Source organism: Taeniopygia guttata, chromosome 5 (assembly GCF_048771995.1).
Source record: "Taeniopygia guttata chromosome 5, bTaeGut7.mat, whole genome shotgun sequence".
In the NCBI taxonomy this organism is placed as follows: Eukaryota; Metazoa; Chordata; class Aves; order Passeriformes; family Estrildidae; genus Taeniopygia; species Taeniopygia guttata.
This window is the reverse complement of record NC_133030.1, coordinates 50392676-50416023: the sequence shown is the minus strand read 5'-3', so window position 1 is coordinate 50416023 and position 23348 is coordinate 50392676. Positions and strand designations below refer to the sequence as shown.

Genomic DNA, 23348 nt, shown 5'->3' with positions numbered 1-23348 from the left:
AAACGCGTTTTTACGGGGAGCGCTGCGACGGGACGGGCGTGGGGTCCCCGCCTGCGCCCGAGGGGGCGGCCGGAGCGGGGAGGGAGAAGCGGCGGGCGCGGCGCTGCCCGCGGCGGGGCACGGCCGGACCCCCGCCCGCTCCGCTCCGCCCCGCCGCCCCCGGCCGGGCGGGCTGCGGGAGGGAGGCGGCGAGCGGCGGCGGAGGGAGGGAGGGAGGAGGAGGGACGCGGGGCGGGGCGCAGCCGGCGCGGAGAGGGGCCGCTCCCCCGCCCGCTCCGCTCCGCGCCCGCCGTCGGTGCCGGTGAAGGCGGCGGTGGCGGTGCCGCCGGCTCCCGCCGCCCCCCTGGCCCCGGCCCCGCGTCCCTATGGCCGGGCAGGAGTGGGACTGGTTCCAGCGCGAGGAGCTCATCGGGCACATCAGCGACATCCGAGTGCAGAACCTCCAAGGTAAACCAACACCCCCGCAGAAACCCCTCCCTCCGCCCCCGCGCCGCCCCGCTCCCCGGCCCCTGCTCTGCCCGCGCCGGTCCTTCCTCCCCGCCCGCCCCCCGCGCCGCCGTGCGCGGCTCCCGCAGCTCCGCGGGGCGGGGGCGGCTGCGGGGCCGGGGGTCGGCGGGGCCAAAGTTTCCCCCGAACGCGGCGCCTTCCCGTCCGGCCGCGGAGATCCCCGGCGCTGGGGAGAGCGGCGCCGGGCCCCGGGGCAGGCACGGGGCGCGGGAGCTCCGCCGCGCTGGGGATGCTGCGGGGGTGGCGCTGTCCTGTCCCCCGGGCGCCGCTGCCGCCCACAGCCTCCCCCGAGGGCCGTCGGGGTTGCGGGCTCCGGCTGGGCGCGGGGGACACCTGGGTGGCCGGGGTCGCCGGGCTCACCCTGCCGTGGGGTACCGGGAGCTCCCGTGGGGCCGGGCCGGGGCGCCCCAGCCGCGGGCAGAGCCTGCCCGCCGCTCCCAGCGGACAGCTGGGGTCACTCGGCCGCGGGCAGGGCACGGCTCCGGCTCCGAAGCGCCGCGATTTGAAGCGAAGCCGCTAACTAACTAACAGAGGACTCAATCTGATTTATCTTCTACTAAGCTACTGTTGAATAAACATGGACAGAGCTTTTGGATAAATCATCTGCGAGATGCTCTCCTGTTCTGCCACAGGCGGAAGGGATGCAAATACCTGTCTCTGAATGTAGATCGGTATCAATGTAGCCGTAGTAGTAGTTCCTCCAAAGTTATGTTTACCCCTCGCCAGGTAACTCCTCGTGACTGGAAAGGACGGCAAGATTCGATGGAAGAGGAAAAAACAGCAATGGTTTATGGGAGAACAACTTGTTCAATGTAACAAACTGATCTTAATCAATAGCTCACATAATACTGTGATATATCTTCATGTTCCATAAAAATAATAGACTTGGATCAGAGGTCATTATCTCTTCCTGGCTGTGCATAATTATATTAAGGCACTGTCTACTGGCAGAGCAGTACAATTGTTAGAAATTAGTTTCAGTTTGGATTGATTATTGAAGATATGTTATTTATCAGAAAAGAGAGTCAAATTAGCCATTCTTTCAGCTCTGGTGTATTAATGGGTACTGATGGGGTCACTCCACATCATTTTGACCTGCATCTTCCTAACCTCTGAAATTCAGATTGTGAGAACAGTCGGGGCCGTTGATTGCAGGTTGCATTCCCCTCGGGTTTTGACAGTCTCTCGTTACACTGTAGCTCGTGTGTTTCTGGCTTCTGTCTCAATGCCTTTCGATTCTCCGTGTTAACATCACTGGCCTGCCTCTGATCTCTTGCTGCTCAAAACTGCAGTCATTAAGCCAAGTTTAATCCTTAATTCATGGGCATCTTTGAGAAGGAATACAAAAGTAATCTGTTCCTAGAAAGAGCAGTATGTTTTTGGCTTTGCCTTTCAGTCATTTGTGAGAGAATGGTTAATTTCTCTTTCTGGAACTTAAAATGCATGTGGACAGATGCACACAGCCTTATCTAAAATTCCTGTAGTTGTGTAGGAGAATGTCATCCTACAGAGCAAATTCCTTTGAATGACATTATGTTCATGAAAAAATCTCCTGTTCTCTTCTTATCATCCAAGAAAAATTTTGAAGCATGTATGGATTATCACCTTGCTTGCACTACTAAATAGGTTTTTAAGAAGTTTCATGCTTCACGTGAGCTCTTATAGGGCAGAAAAAGCATTTGTTCTAAGGTGCTGCTCCAAAGCAAGTAATAGCTGTCACAAAAGATATGATTTGTAACACATAGTTCTCACATTATCTTCTAGAGATGAAAAACATTTTACAGATGGTGAGTCTAATACTCGTGAGAGTGTGATTTTTGTCGCTTGGAAGCTTGGTGGCAGAGCATGGTGCTTCTCTTCAGAACAGTTTCTTGTAAAATAGCAGCATATGTTCTATGCTCATATGTAGTAATTAAACTTTCTTCTGCTTTATAATTCAAAATTAATTCTCTCCTCTCAAAACAATGCCATCTGAATAACTGCTAGTATCATTGTCTATCAGTCGCAGAATCAATAACAGCTTTGATGTACTAGAAAGTCAAGTTTAGGATGAAAAACTAGGTGAGGACAACACAGTGTTTCCATCAGCACCACCAGACCCCTCCAGGGCCCTGTTGCCCAGAGCCACATGAAAGACCTCGTGCTGTGAAGGTCCCCATCTGCTGCTGCATCTCCAGCTCCTGCAGCGCTCTCTTGTAACACCAGCTGTGTTTAGAGTATCAAGTGGATGGTTTGTCTTGTTCCAGAATGCTCCCATTCAGAGGGACATTTTGCATATGTGGAGGTTCCTCCTGGTCTCTGGGGAACCCCTCATGTTAATACAGACCCAAGAAGGAGTGAGGAGAGGATGGGAGGCAGCAGCTAAATATTTGCAGATAGGAACAACACATGCAAACACTGGCATGTCTGCATGCAGGGGTGGAGGCTTCTGGGCTGATGCACAGAGCCAGAGAAATATGAGGTGTGCAAGGCAGACAGAGGCAGTGCAGACAGAGGCAGTGCAGCCATGCTGTGTCTGAGCCATCCTGCCCAGCTTGGAAGAGCTGAAAGAGCCCAAGTGCTGATGACTCAGGGGAGAAAGGATCCTGAGCAGTCTAGCTGATAATAAGGTTTCTGCAGGAATCATACAGACATCTACTGTAGTAGTTTTCCATACCCTTTCTGTTTTAAAAAGTGAAAATTGTTTATTTCTTTTGCAAATTTTTTCATTATGTCTTAGCTAAGTTACAGAGCACCACTGACATGAATTCTATTTGAAGATAGCATATGTTGTTTCAGTCTGTTGCATCTTCCCTCTCTAGCTTGGTTGTTCCACATCCAGGAAGAATCCAAGATGCCAGTTACTGGGAAATGTCTGCTCTCATGAAGATGCTTTTGCATCTTGCATCTCAATTTGGCGGTATGATCCCACCAAATTGAGATGTTGTTGGTGCATGTGCTGGCTGCAGAAGTAGCTTCAGGAACTATATGTTCTGTCATGGGTGAAATGATGGCTGCTGTGAGTTTTTCAGCTCTTTCATAGGGAGACCAAAACTGACAGAAAAGGGTGACATTTACTAAATTGGCTGGACCTTGGGGGTGGGAAAAAGAATGAGTTTAAAAATGGAACTACATCTTGATATTTAGGCATGCAATGATGGGCCTCTATTTTCCCTTTCCATCAAGAGATTTTCTATTTTATTTTTTAAAAGTAGGAAGTGACATTTCAAAACTGTGTCAGCAAAGTGATGCTAAAAGCCAGGCACAATTCTTCCATTCTCAACAGAGGTGATTTCAGAGAGCAGAAGCAGAAGTGACAATCTAATGGAGGAGAGAGGAATATAAAGAAGGAATAAACAGTAGGTGTGGTGATACACAAACCAAGTTCCTCCCTTCCAGTGTGTTCAGTTTCTAAATGCATTTAATAAACTGATACACTCGTGCTCTTTGTTCTGTTTGTATATTCTCCATAGTGGATTTCTCCACATACTGAGAGGGAAAAATGGAAAGCCTGCACAGACTGTGGGAGCACATTGTCAAGCAGGGGAATGTTCAATAATTAATTTCCTGCCAGGAGATTTTTTTTTCCTCTTTCTTTCTTCCAATACAACACAATTGGGAACATTTTGTTAAAATACAAGAATATTTTTAAATCTTCCCTACTGGCAGCTTGATTTAGGATCATAAAAAATATACTTCCTTGTGTGGTGAATTGCACTTGCTAGAAAGAAGCAACATCCTCATCCTCTTTTAGATGGTATGCTGGTTGTGTGCTTTGCAATAGTCTAAATGTGTGTTGAGTAGTACATATCTTTCCTTACATTCCTTGGAATGAAATATGTAGAGATGAATAATTGTGCAGTCAGATGTATAATCTCTGGCAAACAAGTGCTGGTACCACAACTTTAAAATAATTATGATTTGACTATTCATTTTGTATATTTCTAATAGAGTAGATGGGCTGGGATGGTAGAACTCTACCATTCTGATATCAGAGGACAAGTCAAGGTCTTGCTGCTCCTTATTCCACTACTCACTCATGGTTTGATCCAGAACTCACAGAAACCTGTACATGTCTATTCCTTGGTTTCTGTAGATTTCAATATTTTCTTGAGTTTCATTATTGCTCTGCCGAGGTGTACATGGCCTTCAAAAGTATTTGGAGGGCTACACAGGAGTATAATGTAGCATTGACAGAAATAATGGAGAAAAAGAAGGGTGACAGACTGGAAGAATAATGTGAACAATATCAGCCCCATTGGTTCCCCTTCCTTGCTGTAGTTTGTATCACTGGGTGGATCACTCAGTGATAATGTCCCAGTACTCTCTGATTTTGCTTGACTTCCTTTTTGGATCCTTGAGATCTAGACTTCATAAGCTTTGGACATTAGTAGTAACTATAATTGTTATTAACATGAATCTCAGCATCTTATGATGTGACAGATTCTGAAGCCTCTGTCTCAAGAAGTAATACAAATGCCTAACTCACACAAGTTAACTCTGGCAGTGAGAATATCTTTACTTTGCAGGGACTTAAGTATCACTGATGGATTACCTAAGGCAGGTGCTATAGTCAGTCTTGAAAATGTTTCTCTATGTACTTTTCTTTTTATTTATGTATGAGGCTTATTTTTAATGACTTTTGCACTTAACTACAGAGAGTAATAATTTTCCTGTAATTACAACATACAGCAGCATTCAACTTGTTTGCTGTAGTTTGACATGCTTTTCAAATACATGGAAATTTCATAAGTAGAAGGAAACCTTTTTAATGTATCCATTCATTCTGACAAAAGTAAGGTGCTGTAACTTCATTACTTTAACTCTTCTATAACTTGTCACCGTACTCAGCAGGATTTCATTCTGCCTGTAGGCATGTTCATTTAGTGGAGTTCTCTGTAGATTCAGGTGACATTTGGAAAGATTAAATTGTCTGGAGAGCCTTAGGCAAAGCACTGTACAACCACAAAGTGATTCTATTCTATATAAAAGTTAAATAAATAGGCCTGAGAATTATAAATGTGAACCCCCAAAATAAAGACTCAGATCCAGGTAGAAGAAGCCAAAGTTAATGCTGGAAACCCAAGTGTCCTAGTGGGCATGGTCTGTGTAAGGGCAGTCTCTTACCTGACAGTATTTGTCAGCCATGGAAGGAAGACTCACCTGCCCCCGATGTAGGAAACCCTGGCACTGAAATAAAGGAGCAGTAAGAGGTGAGACAAAGTGCAGATTGCATGTTTCAGCATGCAATTTTAACAAGGTTAATGCCTAATTTCTCTAACAAATTAGAAGTCTGGGCTCTCTGTCCCATTGAATGGATGAAATGACACCAAATTCAAATCTCCACAGTCACATGAACTCACCTGTGTACTGACACCTTGTCCTAAGAGAGACTCTGTTTGGCAACTGCACGGACCTGACTCGAGGCGTGGGTTTGGTGTGCTGTCACTTACTAACATCACCTTCTCTGTCTTTCCTGGGTGAGCTGTTGTTCAAGTGCTGACCAGTCTCAGCATTAGGAAAGCTGGTGAGACCTCAGATCATATCCCTTGCCTGTAGTAATAGTTTAATAATTACAGTCTTCAAAACACTATGTTAAAACTAGTGATGATTTTAAAATATAATTGACTTTTCATAGTTCTCCTGCTTGTTTTTTGTTTTGCCCACTTGATTTGGACAGAAATTCAAACAATTTTCTTTCTCCTAAGGACAATTTCAAGATTATGTCACTTGCCTTCTGAAGTATGTGTAGCATTTATTTTGAAAATAACACAAAGAGATGACTTGATTTCCTTTTTTACTTCTAAAGACAGACTTCTCTTGGACTAGAAGAAGCAACCTTGGGCATTTTGGCTTGTCAGTGTCCATTTAGATATTATTTGTTTATGTCCAAAGTTGTTGAACCTTACTGTTGTTTCACAATAATTCTTAAGGGCATATGTCTAAAGGGAAAGAGCCAAATATCTGTCTTGTCATGTAGAAGTCAAAATTATCTCAAAAATGTATTTAGGAGTAGAAATTATGTGATGGGCAGTGAGATATGTGTCAGTGCTGGGGTGGTGAAGGGCATCACAGCACTTTATAAAAAATAAGGGTCTTTTTCTACATGTCTCTGTACCTGTTATTCTATTTTTATATCTCCCCAACCAGTTAAATGCAGGGACTGTAGGTGGAGGATTGCAGGATGAATTTTACTTCATTATAATTGCTGCATATTTCTGTGCAAAGAGCTGAGATGTGTTTTAGCTGCAGTTTGAGGTTATATAGCCATGAACAAAAGTTTAAATTGGCATCTTCTAGGGATCGTAATAGCAACAGCCTGGATAGCTACAGAGTGAATGCCTGTGGACCTATAAGCTTTAAGCAGAGGATTTCTTTATAAAACCAGAAATCCCACTGAATCTGAATAGATGTTATCAAAAAGACTTAAAAGATAACTCTAATCCTATGCCCATTACTTAATTTGATAGTGTGATTCAAGACATATTTGTTATAATAATGTAATACTTTGAGGGATTCTATTCATTTTCCACTAATTAATTTCAGATATAAATTAAAATGTATTTTATGCCAGAGTATCTTGAAAATTACTCCTGATATTGGTCAATGTAATTCAGAATTTCTGAAGAATGAGTTACCCTGTTATTTGTACTTTTAATATTAGCATTTCTTACTGTTAGCAGTCAGAAATGAGACCTTTCTAGACTTTCTAGCAAATCTAGTGTTGATTTACTTCATTAGGTTTTTCCTCTTTTTGTAGTATATTGGTAATATAACTCCAGTTGTTTACAAAATAAATGTTCATTAAATATGTTGTCACAGAATTCATTTTAAAAACAAAGATTTATATGCCAGTCCCTTTTATATTTAATGCATTCATCCTTTTGGATCTTCATTTTATCATAATTAAGACTGTGGAGATGAGTGCATTTTGTAGTGTCCAAAGCTGCTCTTATGTAGTGTCCATTTCCAGGAAACATGTTTGTTTAGATGCTCCATATGTCCGAGTTCCTCTTGATCCCTGCTAAGGTCAGAGATGCTTTACCCATACCCAAGGAATGGCCCAGATCCATTTTTACTCTTCCAGCCTGTTTTTCCTAAGTTTTCTTCAAGAGCTGCACATAACAGTGCACTAACCCCCCTGACAACTGGGAGGCCATGTGTTATTCATATGTTGTGAGAGCCGTATCACGGCCTGAAGTGTCCATTTCACAGGACTCCAGCTGAAGCTCTGAACTGCAGCCAAAGCAGAGGGAGCAGCTTTCAGGCTGGCTTTCTGCTGTGCACCAATGCCCAGATAGAAGTACTTTGCCATTTTGCTTCTGTCCTTTTGAAGAACCCCCTAATGTATGTCAATAGGTGTTTGGTGTATGCAGTCAGGGTAGTTCACAACTGAGGGCTGATTATGCCTCTCTTGGCTCAGTGAAAAATAGGAAGGGCAAGAGAGACCTGGCTCTGTGACAAATGAAAGCAGTGCCAAGGAAGATAACTTAAAATCTGATCCTTCATATGACTGCATCTGGACACATGATTAAAGTTTTCTGGCTCTTACTGATGTTCATGATAAACATAAACTGCTGTTGTAACTTCATAAAGATATAGCATTTATAAATAACATTGTATGAAATGTCCACTTCAGACTTATTTTCTTAAATACAAGGAATGAAACATAAATCTGTCTGGGCTGTTTGCCCAGGGAGAGTAACAAGGCAAACAGGAGCAGGCCCATGGGGAAGAGTGCAGTCCTCAGAAACCTAGATAGTGCAGGAGGGACTGTGGCCAGTATTTGCATGTCTTACTTGAACTTGGTGAAACATAAAAATTCTGCCCAAAGGGGAAGATGATCTTTCAGAGACAAACCAAATTCCCATTGACTCTCACTTTTGATAAGGCCTATTTCTGGTACAAAACCTGAGAGATTCCAAGAGTAACTGGTAAGAGTAGCTGGGAAACATTTGGTTCCTCTCCTTGTTCTCAGGTTTCAGGCTGTGTAGGGGAGTTCCTGGTGTGATAATTAGTATCACTGAACAAGATTTAATTCCTGTTGCTCTCAATTTTTCTTTTTTTTTTTCTTTTCTTTTTTTTTTTTTTTTTTTTGTTTGTTTGTTTGTTTGTTTGGGTTTTTTTTAAGATCTCTCTGGATACAGGAAGAAGGATGATTTGAAGTTTTAGACTCTTGCCTGAACTTTTCTGTTTCTTCCCATAACAGAGAAAAAAAGTTGTTAAGGGAGTCGATGCTGTTTAGAAGAACTTGTGTTCAGTCTTCTTGCAGAAGTTGTTTGGTTATTGACGTTGGAAAAAAGACAGAGTATGAATCTTTACTGGCTAAACTGCATTTCTTCTTGTGAAGGTAGACAGTCTTTTTGACATACTAGGTGTTGGCCTTTCAAAACTTCAAAACATTGTGTGTTTCCTTATCAGAAGGATTAAAGAAGATAGGAGATTTTCATTCAACAACTGTGTATATAAAGAGAGCACCATGTTCTGGTTGCTAGCACAGCTCAGGGATGCTGTAAAATCCTTTGTTCAAGCTGCAGCTGACAGTATCAGTCATCATGAGTTTATTTTAATTTACGAATTTGAAGGTTGCACCAGTGTGACTCCTGTGAAGTCAGGAAGCAGTGGATGGGTTGACCCTGGTGATGGGAGCCCATTTCTGCAGAAGGACAGTGCATGCTTCCTGTCCACACCCAACCAAGAGGGGCTGTTCTCAGGTGCTGAGAGATCCCAGTGTCGCTGGGGAGGTCTGGCAAGCTGATATCCATCTACCTCAAAACTGGAAACTAATTAACACAGTAAGTTATATTAAGATTTTATTTTAACTGGTCAGATCTTTGTACTTTTCAAGTCCTTGACACCCTTTAATTTTGGGAAAGGTGGAAGCATTATTTCATTGCCCATCACACAGATGGCTCTAGAGCAATTTTTTTTCATGGAGGATCTCAGCTTTTTTCATGCACAGTGGGTGCCTTGCTTTATGTTGAGGGTGATTACCAAAGCCAGTTATGATTATGAAAGCAGGTTGCAGAAGCGATCTCGATGCCACAGCAAGTGCTGATGAGACCCCCTTGCTGCGTCACTCAAGCCAGCAAACAGCTTTGTCATTTAGGCACTTCATTATGAACTGAATGTTCACTTGACCTCTTACATTCTCATTTCACTAATGAACCAAAGCTTAGGAAGAGTGACTGACTTCAGAGCTGCAGCAGTTTGGGCTCTTTGAGCCAAAGTTTCCACTCATTTAATTTATCATACTAATGATCAGTTTTGGAGTCTAAACACAGGAGCTGCATGGAAAATACAGCGTAATGTGCTAATGTGATGGCCACATGACAGAAAGATTGGTGGGGCTGCGCACTTCTTGGCTTTCTGGTCCTGCTACCCATGTGTATTCTTGCATGCAGAATCCTTAAAGAATGAAGGGGCTTTATGGATGTGGAAGTAGGATTTAGAAATTCTGGTTTTACAGAGAGGGTCCAAACTTGAGTTCTGGTCATCAATATTGATGCCCACAGGCTTTCTTTCTTACTACTTTGTGTTTGTCTTGACTGAAACTGAAATGTGTTCCTACTGCATTCAAGCAGGGATTTATTTCTATTCTTTTAGTGTTTGAGTCTCTCATGTTTTCAATGTATTTCTCTAGATGACACCCTTAAGTTAGGCTTGAGGATAAGACACATGAAAGCCAGAGGATTGATTTAAATTATCCAGAGAATATAATGTCATGCTTTTGTATGTATGAACATGGAAAATTTTGGTGGAGCAGGCCTTGAATCTTGGTATTCTCTTTTCAAGATGACCATTGGAACTACCTGACCAAATTCATTTCTTCATATCTCCTTGTCCTTCACTATGTTACAGCAAAAGTTAACAATGTCCCCTAACAATTCATGTGAACTCTAACACATATATGCTGCCTTCTCTGTAGTAAGGCTGATACCTACCATGAAGCTACAGACCCATCTTTCACCCCAGGATGTGGTGCTCTCATGTTTGGTGGCAGGTTTCCCTGGGTTTGCGTGTACTTGTTGCTGTTCTGTGCAGTGCGTGCCAGTTGGTGTGAAGGTTAACTGCAATCAGATTTCAGTTTTCCTTGACTTGGAAATCATTTCTTTAAATGAAAGAAGAACAAAGTATTTATAGAATGGAATAAACCTGCTTTGTTCTACTTTTTCCCCATTTGTGAAGATTTATTTTTTGATGTCTCATTTTGATCACCTCTATGAGTTACTAGTTATCATCTTCAGGTAGAAACTATTTTTTTCTTCAAGGGCTTTGGAGTTACTTCAGTTAAAATCCAAGTTAGCTGTGCTCCCTCTGGCCCTTTGTACTATGATTTCAGTTCACTAAGTTTGTTACAGAAGTTTTGTTTATTTTGTTTTGAGTATGTGTTTCTAGAAAGAAGATAAAGTAAATTTGGGGAAGGAAGAAAACTTCCTGCTAGATGGAAGAGGGTAATTAATAATGAGCATCTCCAGGAACTATAATTTGTTTTCTTTGAGAAATGTATGCTAATAAAAGCTTTCTGCTTGCATGCATAAATGAATCAGATTAAATTTTATCCCAGCATGAACTTGCTGTCAAATCATGCTCTTCAGTTCTCAGAATCATCCAAATGTTATTTGAACAGAGCAGTGCTATATCCATTGCCCTGAAACCCTGTCTGCCTTGTGCACAGGTCTGAAAGAGCTAGGTGGGTAGAGAGGAAGACTAAGAAAAAGCTTTCTGAGGGCATGGAAGAGGCATTTTTATCCTGTGTGAATGTAGGGAAATATCTATTGAAGGATGTGTGTCTGCTCTGGATAATCATAGGAACATGATCATATGTTCTGGAAGAGAAAGAAAACAGAGAGTTAATAAAAGCAAAATAGAAATAGGACAGCAATCAGATTCTGTGTTTTCTTACTGCAAAGGTCATAGAGGAATGAGGCAATTAATTGCCTAACTTTTAGAAGTGGTTTATAATGGAATCTCTGCAGTATCTGAGAGCATAAGCTGCCTTGATTTGAAGCAAGTTGCAGCTGCTGTATTGTGGAGTTACAGCTTGATAAATAAGCCCTTCTGACCTGCTCCTGGAATATTCCTTTCCTGCTTTGTTCTCTAGTCCCAGTTTCTCAAGCTCTTTGGTGTGCGTTTGGACATCTCCATCTAGGCTTGGTTTCATTGCCTGAGCAGAGGAAAGCATTGCTGTTCAGTCTCATTCTTAGACATGAGTTATTAATACTAAGAGGAGTTGCTTTGCTGAGCACCTTCCCCCCACCTTCTCAATCTTTTTTCCACCAGAGCATGGGAAGTGCTGAGGCCTGGGAAGTCCTGAAATAGCCGCGAGTCTTCCCTGGGCAGGTTCTTCCCACTGCACACGGGCACTGGCTTGGAATCAGCATGTGCGTAGGAGCTGATCCATCACCTAAGGCTTCTTTGGGAACCCCAAAAAACAATAATATCCTGTTGACTAGGATTTTACTATTTATATCCACCAGCTGAGCAGCCACCTCCTCTGTCTGCTTCTTAGTTACCAGTCTGTAAATCTGTCTTTGGACCACATTGTCTACTGCATGGCTGACAACATGATTTTTAATTCCAAGATGAATTTGCTTGAGACACTTAGAAGAGCAAATACATTGATGATGAAAGGCGTCAGCTTTTTTTGTTTTGTTAGTCTGTTCACTTTTTGGACATCAGACAAAGAGACTGGCAGGAAGCTAACCTAAAAAACAAAGGCTTTCATTAGGAAACAGTACAATAACAAGAGGAAAACAATCAGATCCCTTATAGGTATTTGACTGTGAAGTGCTGACATACACCTGTCAGATTAAAGACTGAATCCTGCCACCCACATACTGTCCTGGCAGTTTATTTCTTTCTTTTTTTTTTTTTCACACCCATTTTTTTACTGCAGCAGATTTTCAGTCTTCTTGAGTAGAAAAAGTATCAGTTTCTTCCAGAAAAAAACTGGCTTTGAAATATAAGGAGAAACTGTCAAATTTAGCCTGGTATTTTCTAGGCTGTTTTTTCAAAGGTGAGCTTTTTTCAATTTACTTTGAAGAGAAAAAATACAGTCTAACCTGTGGGAGTCAGCTAGAGGTGAAGTGAAAATAAAACAATTATTTCGCTACAAGCTTTTATGAAGATTTTTGAGGTTGCTATCAGAAAATAAAGTGTGCTAATAATGGAACTTAGTTACAAAATCCAGATGCTTTTGTTCCAGTATGGATAAACCTATGGACAGAGGGGGTTAAACCTGATCTGAATCAGAAGGGGGCATTGCTCCTCCTTGGAGCTAATTTTAACGGATTGAATGTAGAACACTTAGTTCTCTAATTTTGCTTTTGTGCCATCCTGCATGACCAGGGACTGGTTCTTTTCTGAAGACCTTGCTAGTATATCCACCAAGGAAGCATCATACAGCTCTTGGCTTCTTGGTTCCTACTTTTCTGCACTTTGGAATGTGATGGTTCTGCCCACCTCCCTTCTCCTGCGCTATCACTCCCCAGCTCTGCCTTTTGAGGTTTTCCAATGCATATATGTCCTTCTTGTTAAAGCACTGCAAGTACTGCAAAATGCGCGGCATGTTCAGCACTTAAAAGTGAATTAGAAGCACTCAGAGAAACCAGTATATTTTCTGAAACAATTTTTTAATTATAGTGAAAGCTTTGTGCTTATAGAAAGTTTGGAGTATTTTTGGTACCATCTGGACACCTAAGCTTGGACAACAAATCATTTTTGACATAATGACGACAGTGTATAATACTGTGTTCTTCTAAACCATGCCTCATTAATGTGGAAGCACATGGATTTTCCTGCAAAATGTGGATTCACCATCTGTGCTAGTATTCTTTGAATGAAGTGAAAGCCTGTTCTTTGTGTTGTGATTGCAATGGACCCATTCTGATTTTCCTGCCTTCTCTCTTGGACCAAATGGATAGGTCAGAGAACAAAATACATCTCACCAAACACTACTTACTGCTAATGCTTATTTACCTTACCTCCAGCATGGGAGCTGCCAACATTTATTAAAGGTGGAACTCTCAGATTAAGTGACATTTTTCTGTTGTTCCCACTTTCACTTCTTTATGCTTTGACATTCATTGGCTTATTTGGGCTGGAACCTCTGGACTTGGGGAAACTAAATTCCTTGTATGCCCCTTGGAGATGTCAAAACCTAAGGGACAGTAGCATTAAGAGATAAAATGTTACAGCCAGGTTTATAAAAGGTGTAGGGGACAGTTGCCCACTGAGAGTGTGTTACAGCTTGGTTTGAATCATGTTGCACATCAGGTATAAAGTAGCTTAGAGGTTATTTGCCTAGAGAGCTAGGAATGTTGTTTTAGTCTGATCCAAGGCTGGGGATCCTCAGCTTCACTGTACTTCACCATTGATGTCTGAACTGCTATTTAAATTCTCCTGCCTTCATTGTGACTCCTTTGATATTTATGCAATAATAGTTAAGGTTCTTATATTGAAGGTATTGTAAAACAATCTGTCTATTTACCATTATGTAATTTGAAGTATTAAAAAAAAAAAAAGTGTTTATATGCTCTGAAACTTTATACCAGTATCATATTAACGGATAGCTTCATTCATACTCACAAGCTGGTACTGATGGTTTCCCCATGAAACCTGTCAAGCCTAGGGATCTTTCATCATCTTATTCTTTCTTCATCTCTGTCAAGCTCTTTTTTTTTTCCTACTCTTGGCACTGAGAAATAGATGGGGCATCTTTAATTAATAAAATAAGTATATTAGCAGTAAACATTTAATCTGCTTCAGTAAATTAATTGATGTAGTATGACTGAGCAAAGTACAATTAAGGGACATATTCTATTTTCTCGTGCTTTCAGTAGTTTTACTTCTGCAATCTCATGGAGATAAGTTGCTTTATGGAAGATACAGATCTGTGTTTTATTAATGAATTTTTATGGTAATTTTGGTACATCAGTAAATAATAGTAAAGGGGTAGGAAAGGGCAAAAAAAAAAAGATACTTCTTTTGTAAATTTGATTTAGAGTATCAGTTGAGGGGTTAGACTTCTCTAAGGACACTGCAAGGGAAGACAGTAAAAACAGGACAGCAAGAAGATGCTGGGGCTGGAAGCTGGACAAGCTGGTGTAGAAGGAAGGTGCTTGATCCTTATGCCTTGGGGCAAGTCCATCTTTCTTCAGACACAGCAAATGATTTGTAATAAATTTGGTAATAAATTTGAAACAGCAATAGCAAAGCCTTTCTTAGGTCTTTAAGGCAAAATTCTGGTGAGGTTTAACAAAGAAGAGCAGTGGCTGGTGGTGGTCAGAAGGATATTAACACAGAATTGGCTGGAGTAGCATTTTCTCAAATAAGAGAATATCAGTAGGAGAGACTTGAACATGTAGGTAGAAAAAATCCTATGATTTTGCCTGCTGCATGAAAAAATCCAAAGCTGCTCAGTGGGGACGTGGAGGAGGAGGTAGTTATAATATAGGATGCTAAAAGACTTTGATGCTTTGTTCATGACTTAAATCCACCAAACCATGTACTTGGGCAAACCTCAGTAACTATTAGCTATTAAGCTTGCCCTCATCCTTCCTACTTGTCATATGAATTTCATTGCCTGCAACTGGGATCTGATCTTGCACCCACTGAATTTTTTGCCATTGAGCTCAGTGAGGCTAAATCTGGCTACTGCAGTGGGGGAACTGCTCATCTCTGCCTGTCTCATGTGCACAGAGTTGCATGCTGAGGCTCTGAGCACACAGTGAGGGTCCTCCAAGGGCTGCAATGTGGCTGGAGCCAGTTTATATAAATGTATCTGCCTGCAGTTCAAAAACCTGAATGAACAGAACTATGTACCAGAATTAAATCTAGATCCTCGGATCAGCCTGATATGCCACACACTTGTCCTGGGTTGGCATGTTGCCAGGTGAGCCAGCAGCACACCTGTGCAAGAGGGGTGATGTGGAAGCCCCGGGGTGGATGTTGCAATGCTTTATGCAGTCATTTGCTTGGCTGTAGGAGTCATTCTTATGGTTTCTGGCCTATTTCTCAGCAAAGCAATTAGCAAGTCCTAAAAGGTCTTGCCTCAAGGCTTTCACAAGCCATGAATTATGCATTTTATTCTGTTTCCTGCTTTTCCTTTCTCTAATGTGCTCTTTCTCATAATGTAATGTCTTATTTTCCACTCCCATAAAATCTGACAGCCTGGTGTCCAGAGTAGGGGCACAGGAAAGCATTTTTGTCATCTATTTCCAGCGTACAACTTCTTTAGTTGGTTGGCTGGTTGATTTTTTCAGGTGGTGTTTATGAAAGAAAGTGCTTGTTGCAGACAATTGATATCTTTAGGCTATTCAGTGCCTTCCCTTCTGAGAGCAATACCAATCTGCAGGGCATTCAGCAGCAACAGTTGCTGCTCGCCTGCCACCATTAAAACACAGGTTTAGAGTTTATTTACAGCACCATGGAGCCATAAACGTAGTCGCTGCCACTCTGGTCTGGGAGGAATAGCATAGGCTGCATCAACATGTGTAGTTTCAAAAGTTAATGAGAGTTAACTTGCCTGGATGCTGGTTCCCCTGAAGAATGGAAGGAGCTCTGCCTCACCTGTTCAAATGTAAACTGAATTAAGGATACTTTCTTCCTCTGCTGGTGTTCTACATGAGACAAGGTGTTAGCAGTGCGCATCTTCCATTGCACTTGAAGTCGACCCAAGTCCTGACAACAGCAGTGGATGCAGAGAAAGCAGCGAGGGTGGCAGGGGAGGGGACCCTGGACCAAGCTTTGTACCGGGATCGATACCTGGGCTCATTGACAGCCGCTGCTGGAGGCTGTGCTGGAAGGGGCAGGCACAGGAGGCTTTAGCTGGAAAGGCTGAGCACAGAGCCCTGTCCTGCTGGAGCACTGGGGCTGAGGCTCATTTATCTGTAATTCTGCTTTTTGCTTTTGACATAGCCTTGAGGCAGGGAAGACGAGTTGTGTGGCTACTCTAAACAAAAATAGGCTAGGATTTAATTTCAAGAGTATTTTCCTGCTTTTCTGTCTCAACAAGAAGCTCACTGGGGATGCCTGAGCTGCTGTTAATAACAAGGATGCTGGAAAGTGACCACATGTGTGTGGGTGTGTCTACAGCTGACAAAGCAGGGTTATATATTTAATAGCTGTACACCTATAGTGGTTCCTGTAAGCAGTTTATTAGGCCTCTCCAGACTTTGAGGATGCTCCAGGGAAAATGCCTACACGGCCCCATAGCTATACATTACCTGTTCATCTGCTGATCCATGGGATGCAATTATTCCTCCAGGCTCACAGAAAATGCTCTCCTAATTCAGTGCTGTGGCAGTGAGTGTGGAATGAAGGATGACTTTCAGCCACTTCAGGAGCTTGCTGCTGCCTCCTCTCTGGAGTCCCCAAGGAATCCTGCATGCCTGCAAGGGAGCCAGCTCTTTTTCTCAAATCAGTTATTTGGGATACAGACCTACCCCCTCTAAATGGTAATGCTGGACAGTGTCAGCTGGCAGGTAATTTGGTCCCAAGGCCCATCGTTTTGCTGCTGGGGATTCTCCATGGATGCTGGGATTGCAGCATGTGGGGGTGGGGAACTCACAGATTCAAAGCCTGTGCTCGTCAAATTACACAAGCTGTGTTTTCCAGTACCAGTGTTCTCATGCTTTCTTTGCCCTCCTGCACTGAAAATCTTGTTTAGTTAACAAAATAAATTATAAGCTGAGGCTGCTCTTGGATTTCTAGTAAATCTAAAATTTAATTGCTAGGATGAGAAATATTTGAGGAGTGAATTTAGTGCCATGGTATAAGCAAGGCAAGGTTTGTAGGGAGAGGTAATGCCTCTTTTTAGGCTGGCTGATAAGTTACTTTGTTGTTTTTCCTGATCCTATTTGTTGGCCTAATAAAAGCTCCCGCCTCACCTCAGACTTTTTTTGGTGGCATGCTTATCTCAGCAACAGAAATCAATGACATTTGCCTAGTGCAAGTGGTCATGTTTCCAGACTGGACTATGAACCAAGCAAATAAATTAAATGTTAATTTGTATAAACCCAGTTTATTTATTATCTTGCTTTTATTGCTTTTTTGATATTGAATTTGTGACAATTAGGAAAAAAAAAAGTTCTTTCATTTTTACAGGGTAATCTCTTGAATCAATACAATGAATACATCATTGTATTTTAAACAGCCTGGCTACAAATAAGTGAGGTTACAGCAGTGACTGACTGAGAATGACAAGTAACAACATAGCCAAGGCCCAGTCTGACTGCAGATGCAAAATGTGAAATTTGGCCTTGAGAGGTAGTAAATGGACGAATTAAACGACACATGTAAGCAGGAGAGCACTGTTCTGCTGTACTGCCATAACCTGAGTTTTCCCAGTGATGCCCAGTCCCTGACCAAAGTCAACCATTTGTGCTTCATGGTAAAAAGGAACACCTATCCAGTCTGCAGCTTGCTAGTAATCCCAGCATGTATAATGTATCAAAACAAGAAGTTTCACTACTTGAAATGCAAATATCACAAATCATATAAACATTTTTTCCTAGTTTATTTGACTGTGTAGGGTGAGGCCTATTTAAAGTTTGTCCTACCTTAGCTTATTTATGCATAGAAATTCCTTGAGGAGTACTTCAGGGAGGAGGCACAAGCCAAGGCTGGGAGATGCCTGAGTGTTTCTTCAGCCCTTGCCAGGCTGCTGACCGTTGTGCTGGGATCGTTCATTCCCAAAAACAGTGTTAGGACTTAATTCATCTTTTCTGTTCTTACAATGGCTAGCAGAGCAAAATGGAAATATATTTTAATTTACTAAAGCAATATTTGAGGTACAAAAGGCCCATGTGTGAGAGGACACTGGTGTAAGCAGCAGGGAGATTGTTTGAACTGCTCACGTCCAAACTACTTCAGCAAATGTTTCATTGATCAGTACAGTCCACTCCAATCTGCAGCATTGTAGCGGCTGGTGTTACATGCCTGGAAGGTCCCTCCTGTTGACTTAGCCCTCATTAAAGCTGTGCCTTTCTCACAGCTCTGACTCTTAAGGACAAACACTGGGTTGTGGCACTTTGCAGGGGGGCTGGATGTGATCCCTGAACCTAGCTGCCCTGTCTAATAAGAGTCTCGGGGCACTCTATAATTTTGGCTCACTGGGTGGCATTTCCCTTAAACCCTAACTGGAAGTTGGACCTTCTCAGGTGGTCATGTAGATTTCCCCTGCAGCCGTGACTTTTCTCTGGGTTTGATGGTTGTTTGCAGTAGATGAGAATGAGAAACGCCAAATGCCAGCCTGGGAAAGCAGTCTCCTTTGCTGTGAGAGAATTAGGCTCAGTTTCAGCCTCTGTGTAACTCTGCAGACACAGAAGAAGGCTTGGGGCCAGCGATGTAAACACTGCAGGCTACAGTGGAAGCCCTGCAGCTACCGAGGTGGCAGGCCCAGCAGAGGGGAGGCAGAGGTCGCCCTGATTTCCTTGTGACGGGGTCAGCAAGCACTGATCCTTCTCTGCCAGGGGAAAGTTGCTCTGTTTGCTCGCGGGGAGCCCTTGGTCACGTCAGCCCATGTTTATGCACCAAACACATACAAGAGCACATAAAAGAGCAGTGTTGTCAGCTGAGCCCCCCCGCCCTACACAAACACTGCCTTGTTTAGCCAGCTTGGCTCCTCATTTTTATTTCATTTTGGCAGGGTAAACTCCTTTTCATTTTCTTCTGTGATGCTGGTAGAAGACTGTGTTCCATCTATTAGCTGCATGTAGTATTTGCTCGTTGTGTCTGCCTTAGAAACTGCCAGGTTTATAGATCTGCACGTTCCCAGGTGAAGACTGCAAGAGGTGATTCCCCCCCAGCCCCATCACTGCATATTCTGAACTCAACCTGATCTGCTTACCCACTTTCCTGGTTTTCTTACTGAATGCAGATTGAATATCAAGTGCTTGTGCACAGGTAAAGCTATTTGTTATAACTGAGTCCATCAGGCTAATGCTGAATTAACAGGACAATTAAGTGAAAAAAACTCTTGGGTAAGATTGCTCATGTAAGCCCAAAGAGCATTTTGCTGTGGAAAAAGAACAACTCTACCAAATGTGAGTTTCTGTTACTCTACAAAAGAAACTTGTTAGATGATTGCAGTTTTTGATTATTGCTTCATTCCCTTGGCCTTCCCCATCCCACCAGCTTGAATTCACTATTAAGTATCACTAAATACTCTCTAAAAATCAGAGTGCTTATATTTGCAAACCTGTCTTTGCAGAGAGGTCATTGCTTTTCATTGTAAAGGATGCAAATGTGGAGCAGAAGGTAACTTTAGTCTTTTCTCCCTGAAAGAAAAATATTTCCAAGGTCAAGGAGAGAATTTTTGTAGGTGTTGAGTCTTCAAGAGGTGCCTGGCTGCAATTTCCCTGTCACTGCTACCCTGGCATGGTGTGCCACCTTGAACATGTCTAAACCATGCTGAGCTTGTCTGTGAAGAGACGGGAAGTGCTTCAGGGTAGAAGCTTTGTGTGTGTGTAGCTATGCAGTCTGGATCAAACTCTCTTTAAGTTGAGCTAATAATTAACCTTCAGCTTGTAGTAACTATCCAGCATAATGATAACCACACTGCTGGCTCTTGTCCACAGGGTTGTTGGGTATTACTGCACAGCATATCGCTTCCACTCTGTGCCTGGGAGCTGATGTCTGTGAATGTGAGTGAATGTGAAAGATTCTAAATTAGGCACACTTGCCAGTATATTTTTTCCAGATTCAATATTTTATAGACAGATACCAGTCCATCTGTCCTTTGACCTGTTATGTCAGACTTGAAGAATATTCTTCTTGCAGAGACTTCATTAAAGCTCTTGAGCACACACTGTGGGCTATGCTCTCATGTTTGTGTTAGCAGTGGTGCTTTTTCATGTTAAACTGGTTTGACCATAAACTGTATGAGATTAAGTCCACGTCTCTTTTATCTAGATTGTTTTTTCCTTCTTCTGTGTTACGTGATGATGGGTAAGCAAAGCAGCAGTTGGGTCTCTGTGTTGCTAATCACCATTTCTGTCCAATTCCTTAAGGTATGAAGGATGCAAACAGGCAGAGAGTGTGTTTATGGCTGCCAATGAGTGATGCTTTGGCAGCTCCTACAGAAAACATTACTAAGAGGTGCAGGAATTACCGTAACTTTTGTTTATGCTTAAAATATCATTTGCTTTAAATACCATCTGCTTCTTCTTATCAGATGCTTTGCCCTAACTGCGTTCCCTCACCTGGTTGTCATCAAAGCTGAAACCCCGGCACAGGCAATGTGGCAGAGCTCCATGAATGAACCTCATCCTGGGGGCTGAAACTCAGCAATGAGAAACTTTTCACTGCAAACCAAAGGGAGGTCAGGCAGCCTGGGAAGGGGAGCAGAAAACGTGCCCTCACCCCTGTGTGACCCTCCACAGTGACCCTGCGTCTCACCCCGCAGACCAGCCATCCTGAGTCTCCCACCAAGCTGATTTACAGCCTCTCCTTAAGTGCATGTGTGAAGGAAAGGGAAACTGAGCTGTAGTTAATCTCATGTTTCTAAGCAACCAGGTAATTCTCTGCAGCTGATCCCTAAAGGGAAATTCTTGTTTTCCTGCATCCCTGCTCAGAGGACACCTTCCTCTTTGCCTTCTCCAGCTCCTGGACAACAGGTAGTGGAGTCTGAGGAAGGTCACAGCTTTGCAGCATTTCTCCAAATGCTGTGGGGGAGGGCGAGGAAGCACAAAAAGGGCACTTTGTTAATGGTCTGTAACAGGTAAGGAGGTGTTCCTTGCAAAATCAGTAGAATAGAGGGAGTGTGGAAAGTTTAAATGTTTTTCCCAGAGCTAAACTGAAAGTCACAATCAGAAGTGGAGGGGAGGGGGAAGGGATTCTGTGCTCCAAGAAGCTTAAAAATGTCTGAATAGTGTATTGCCAGTCCTGTTTACAGTGAAACCTGTTTGCTGTTAAGTTTTGGTGATAGAAGTGACTGAATTCTATTCTCAGTCTGAGCCCCTCAGAGTGACTATACGGAGCTAACCTTTTATTGATAAAAAGTTCCCGAGCCTCAGACCTCAGACTATAGAAATAGGAGTTACAGGAAATTGAGATGAAATGAGATCTCTTAGCTTCTCCACTTTTGGAAGAATGGAAGCTAGGCTGAGGGTTCATAATAATAATTATTTTTAGGATTCTCTTTTTTTTTTTTTTTTTTTAAGTCACATGTCCCTTACACAAGCAGTTATACTGTAGGGACCTCAATTTGCTCAGCTCCACCACTGAAGGTGATGTGTGCTGAACCCAGAGATGTGTTGGAATGGTGACAGGAATTGGGCAATGAACTCTAGTCACAGCTCCAGCCCCAGTGGGGAAGGTCAGTACCTGACCCTGGAATTAGCTCATTTGGTTTGAGCATGGTGCTAATAATGCCAAGGTCACAGATTTGATCCCTGAACAGGCAATTCAGAGAAGAGTTGTACTCGGTGATCCTCATCAGTCCCTTCCAGTGCAGAATATTTTGTGATTCTGCTCAGGGAAGCAGTGGTGAGTAACTTGAGAAATGCTTCTGTTGGTTGAAGGCTGCTCATTTGACCAAACAGAAATTCTGGTTGGGGGGGGGGGGGGAGGGCAGAATGCTAGAAATTCAACAGTAGTCAATAGGAGGAAATATAGTTAATAGAAATGGACATGCCATGTAGGACAAGTGCATCACTGTCTTGAGGTTTGGGGTTTTTTTGCCTTGCTGGAGCTCAGCTGAGAAACTGTCCCTCTTGGATTTGTCCTGTTTATTGACAAATATGTGCTATTGGCTACTGTTGAGGACACCAAGTCCACTTCCATTTAACCCAGTTAAGATTCTGTGTCAAATGGACATTTAGGTGTGACCCAGCATTCTGTCCAGAAAAATGTGTACTAAACCACTCTGCACAAAGGTTTTATAGCTTGGGTAACCCGATGCTGGGAGCACAATTGTTTGGAACAAGTCTACAAGCCTGATGCATTTAAGCCCGTAACAGGCATGTACTTTTACAGAGTGAAGTATGGAAACAACTTTTGAAAATACAACTTCAAAGTTATATTCTTGAATTATAACTTATGGGAGGGGCACTCATGAGAGGGACTTGGCTGAGGTGCTGAGCAGGCAGGGTGCCTTGTGCCATGTACCTCCTCGCTGACCTCGGGGGAGCCACAGAGCCACACCTCTGCAATGGCCACATAACTTCTTCTCCAGCATCACCCTGGCCCTTTGCTGCTTTGCCCTGGAAGCACAAGGACAGGTTCACCTGGGCGTTGCCAGCCAAGGGGCTGTCCTGCCCATCCTGCGGCCTGTGCATGGGCTTGCCTCTGTGCTGATGTGCAGAGAAGCACAACCAGGGCTGCCTGGGGCTGGGCAGATTTTATTTCCCAGCAGGAAACGCTGTCAGGGCAAATTATGAGGAAATCTTCCAGCAGACTCATTTTAGTCTTCAATCTTGGCTACATGTGTCTGTTCACGTGGCAGTGGAAGAGCGTGGCAGGGCAGTGTGGCTCCCAGCCTGCCCTCGGAGCTTGGTGCTGGCACGGCCGGCCCGGAGCCACGGCCGGCCCGGAACCACAGCCGGCCCGGAGCCACGGCCGGCCCGGAGCCACGGCGCGAGCAGCAGCGTCTGGCTGGTACCTGGCAGCCTGTGCACAACAAGTTTCTTCCTCTGGTTACTTCTCTTGAAGACCTGACCATGGTTAAGGGGAGGGATTAGTAGGCAGGAATTGCCTGAGAAGACAGAGAGATTAAAGCTGCTGTTGTAATTTTGGTTTGGGAACACACAAGACAAATTCTAGTTGACAACCACCAGCACTGCATGTGAGGTAGCTGTTTTCTGTCAGGCGTGTCTGCTCTCAGCACCAAGATGGGCTTTCATCTGTTTTTAAATTAA

At 43.2% G+C, this 23348-nt stretch overlaps 1 protein-coding gene across 3 annotated transcripts in view; it reads left to right on the top strand.

Annotated features, from left to right (window-relative positions):
- Window positions 1–205: 205 nt before the first annotated feature.
- CLMN (calmin) overlaps window positions 206–23348 on the top strand; it is a 74271-nt gene continuing 51128 nt past the window's right edge. The window contains exon 1 of one of the 3 annotated variants that reach the window (XM_030274921.4): window positions 206–447. In XM_030274921.4, coding sequence (XP_030130781.3) covers window positions 366–447 — 82 coding nt within the window. In that variant the 5' untranslated portion in view covers window positions 206–365. Of the gene's footprint in view, window positions 448–1282; window positions 1320–23348 lie in introns of those variants that run through there. The other 2 variants (XM_030274920.4, XM_072930373.1) reach the window with 2 other exon arrangements.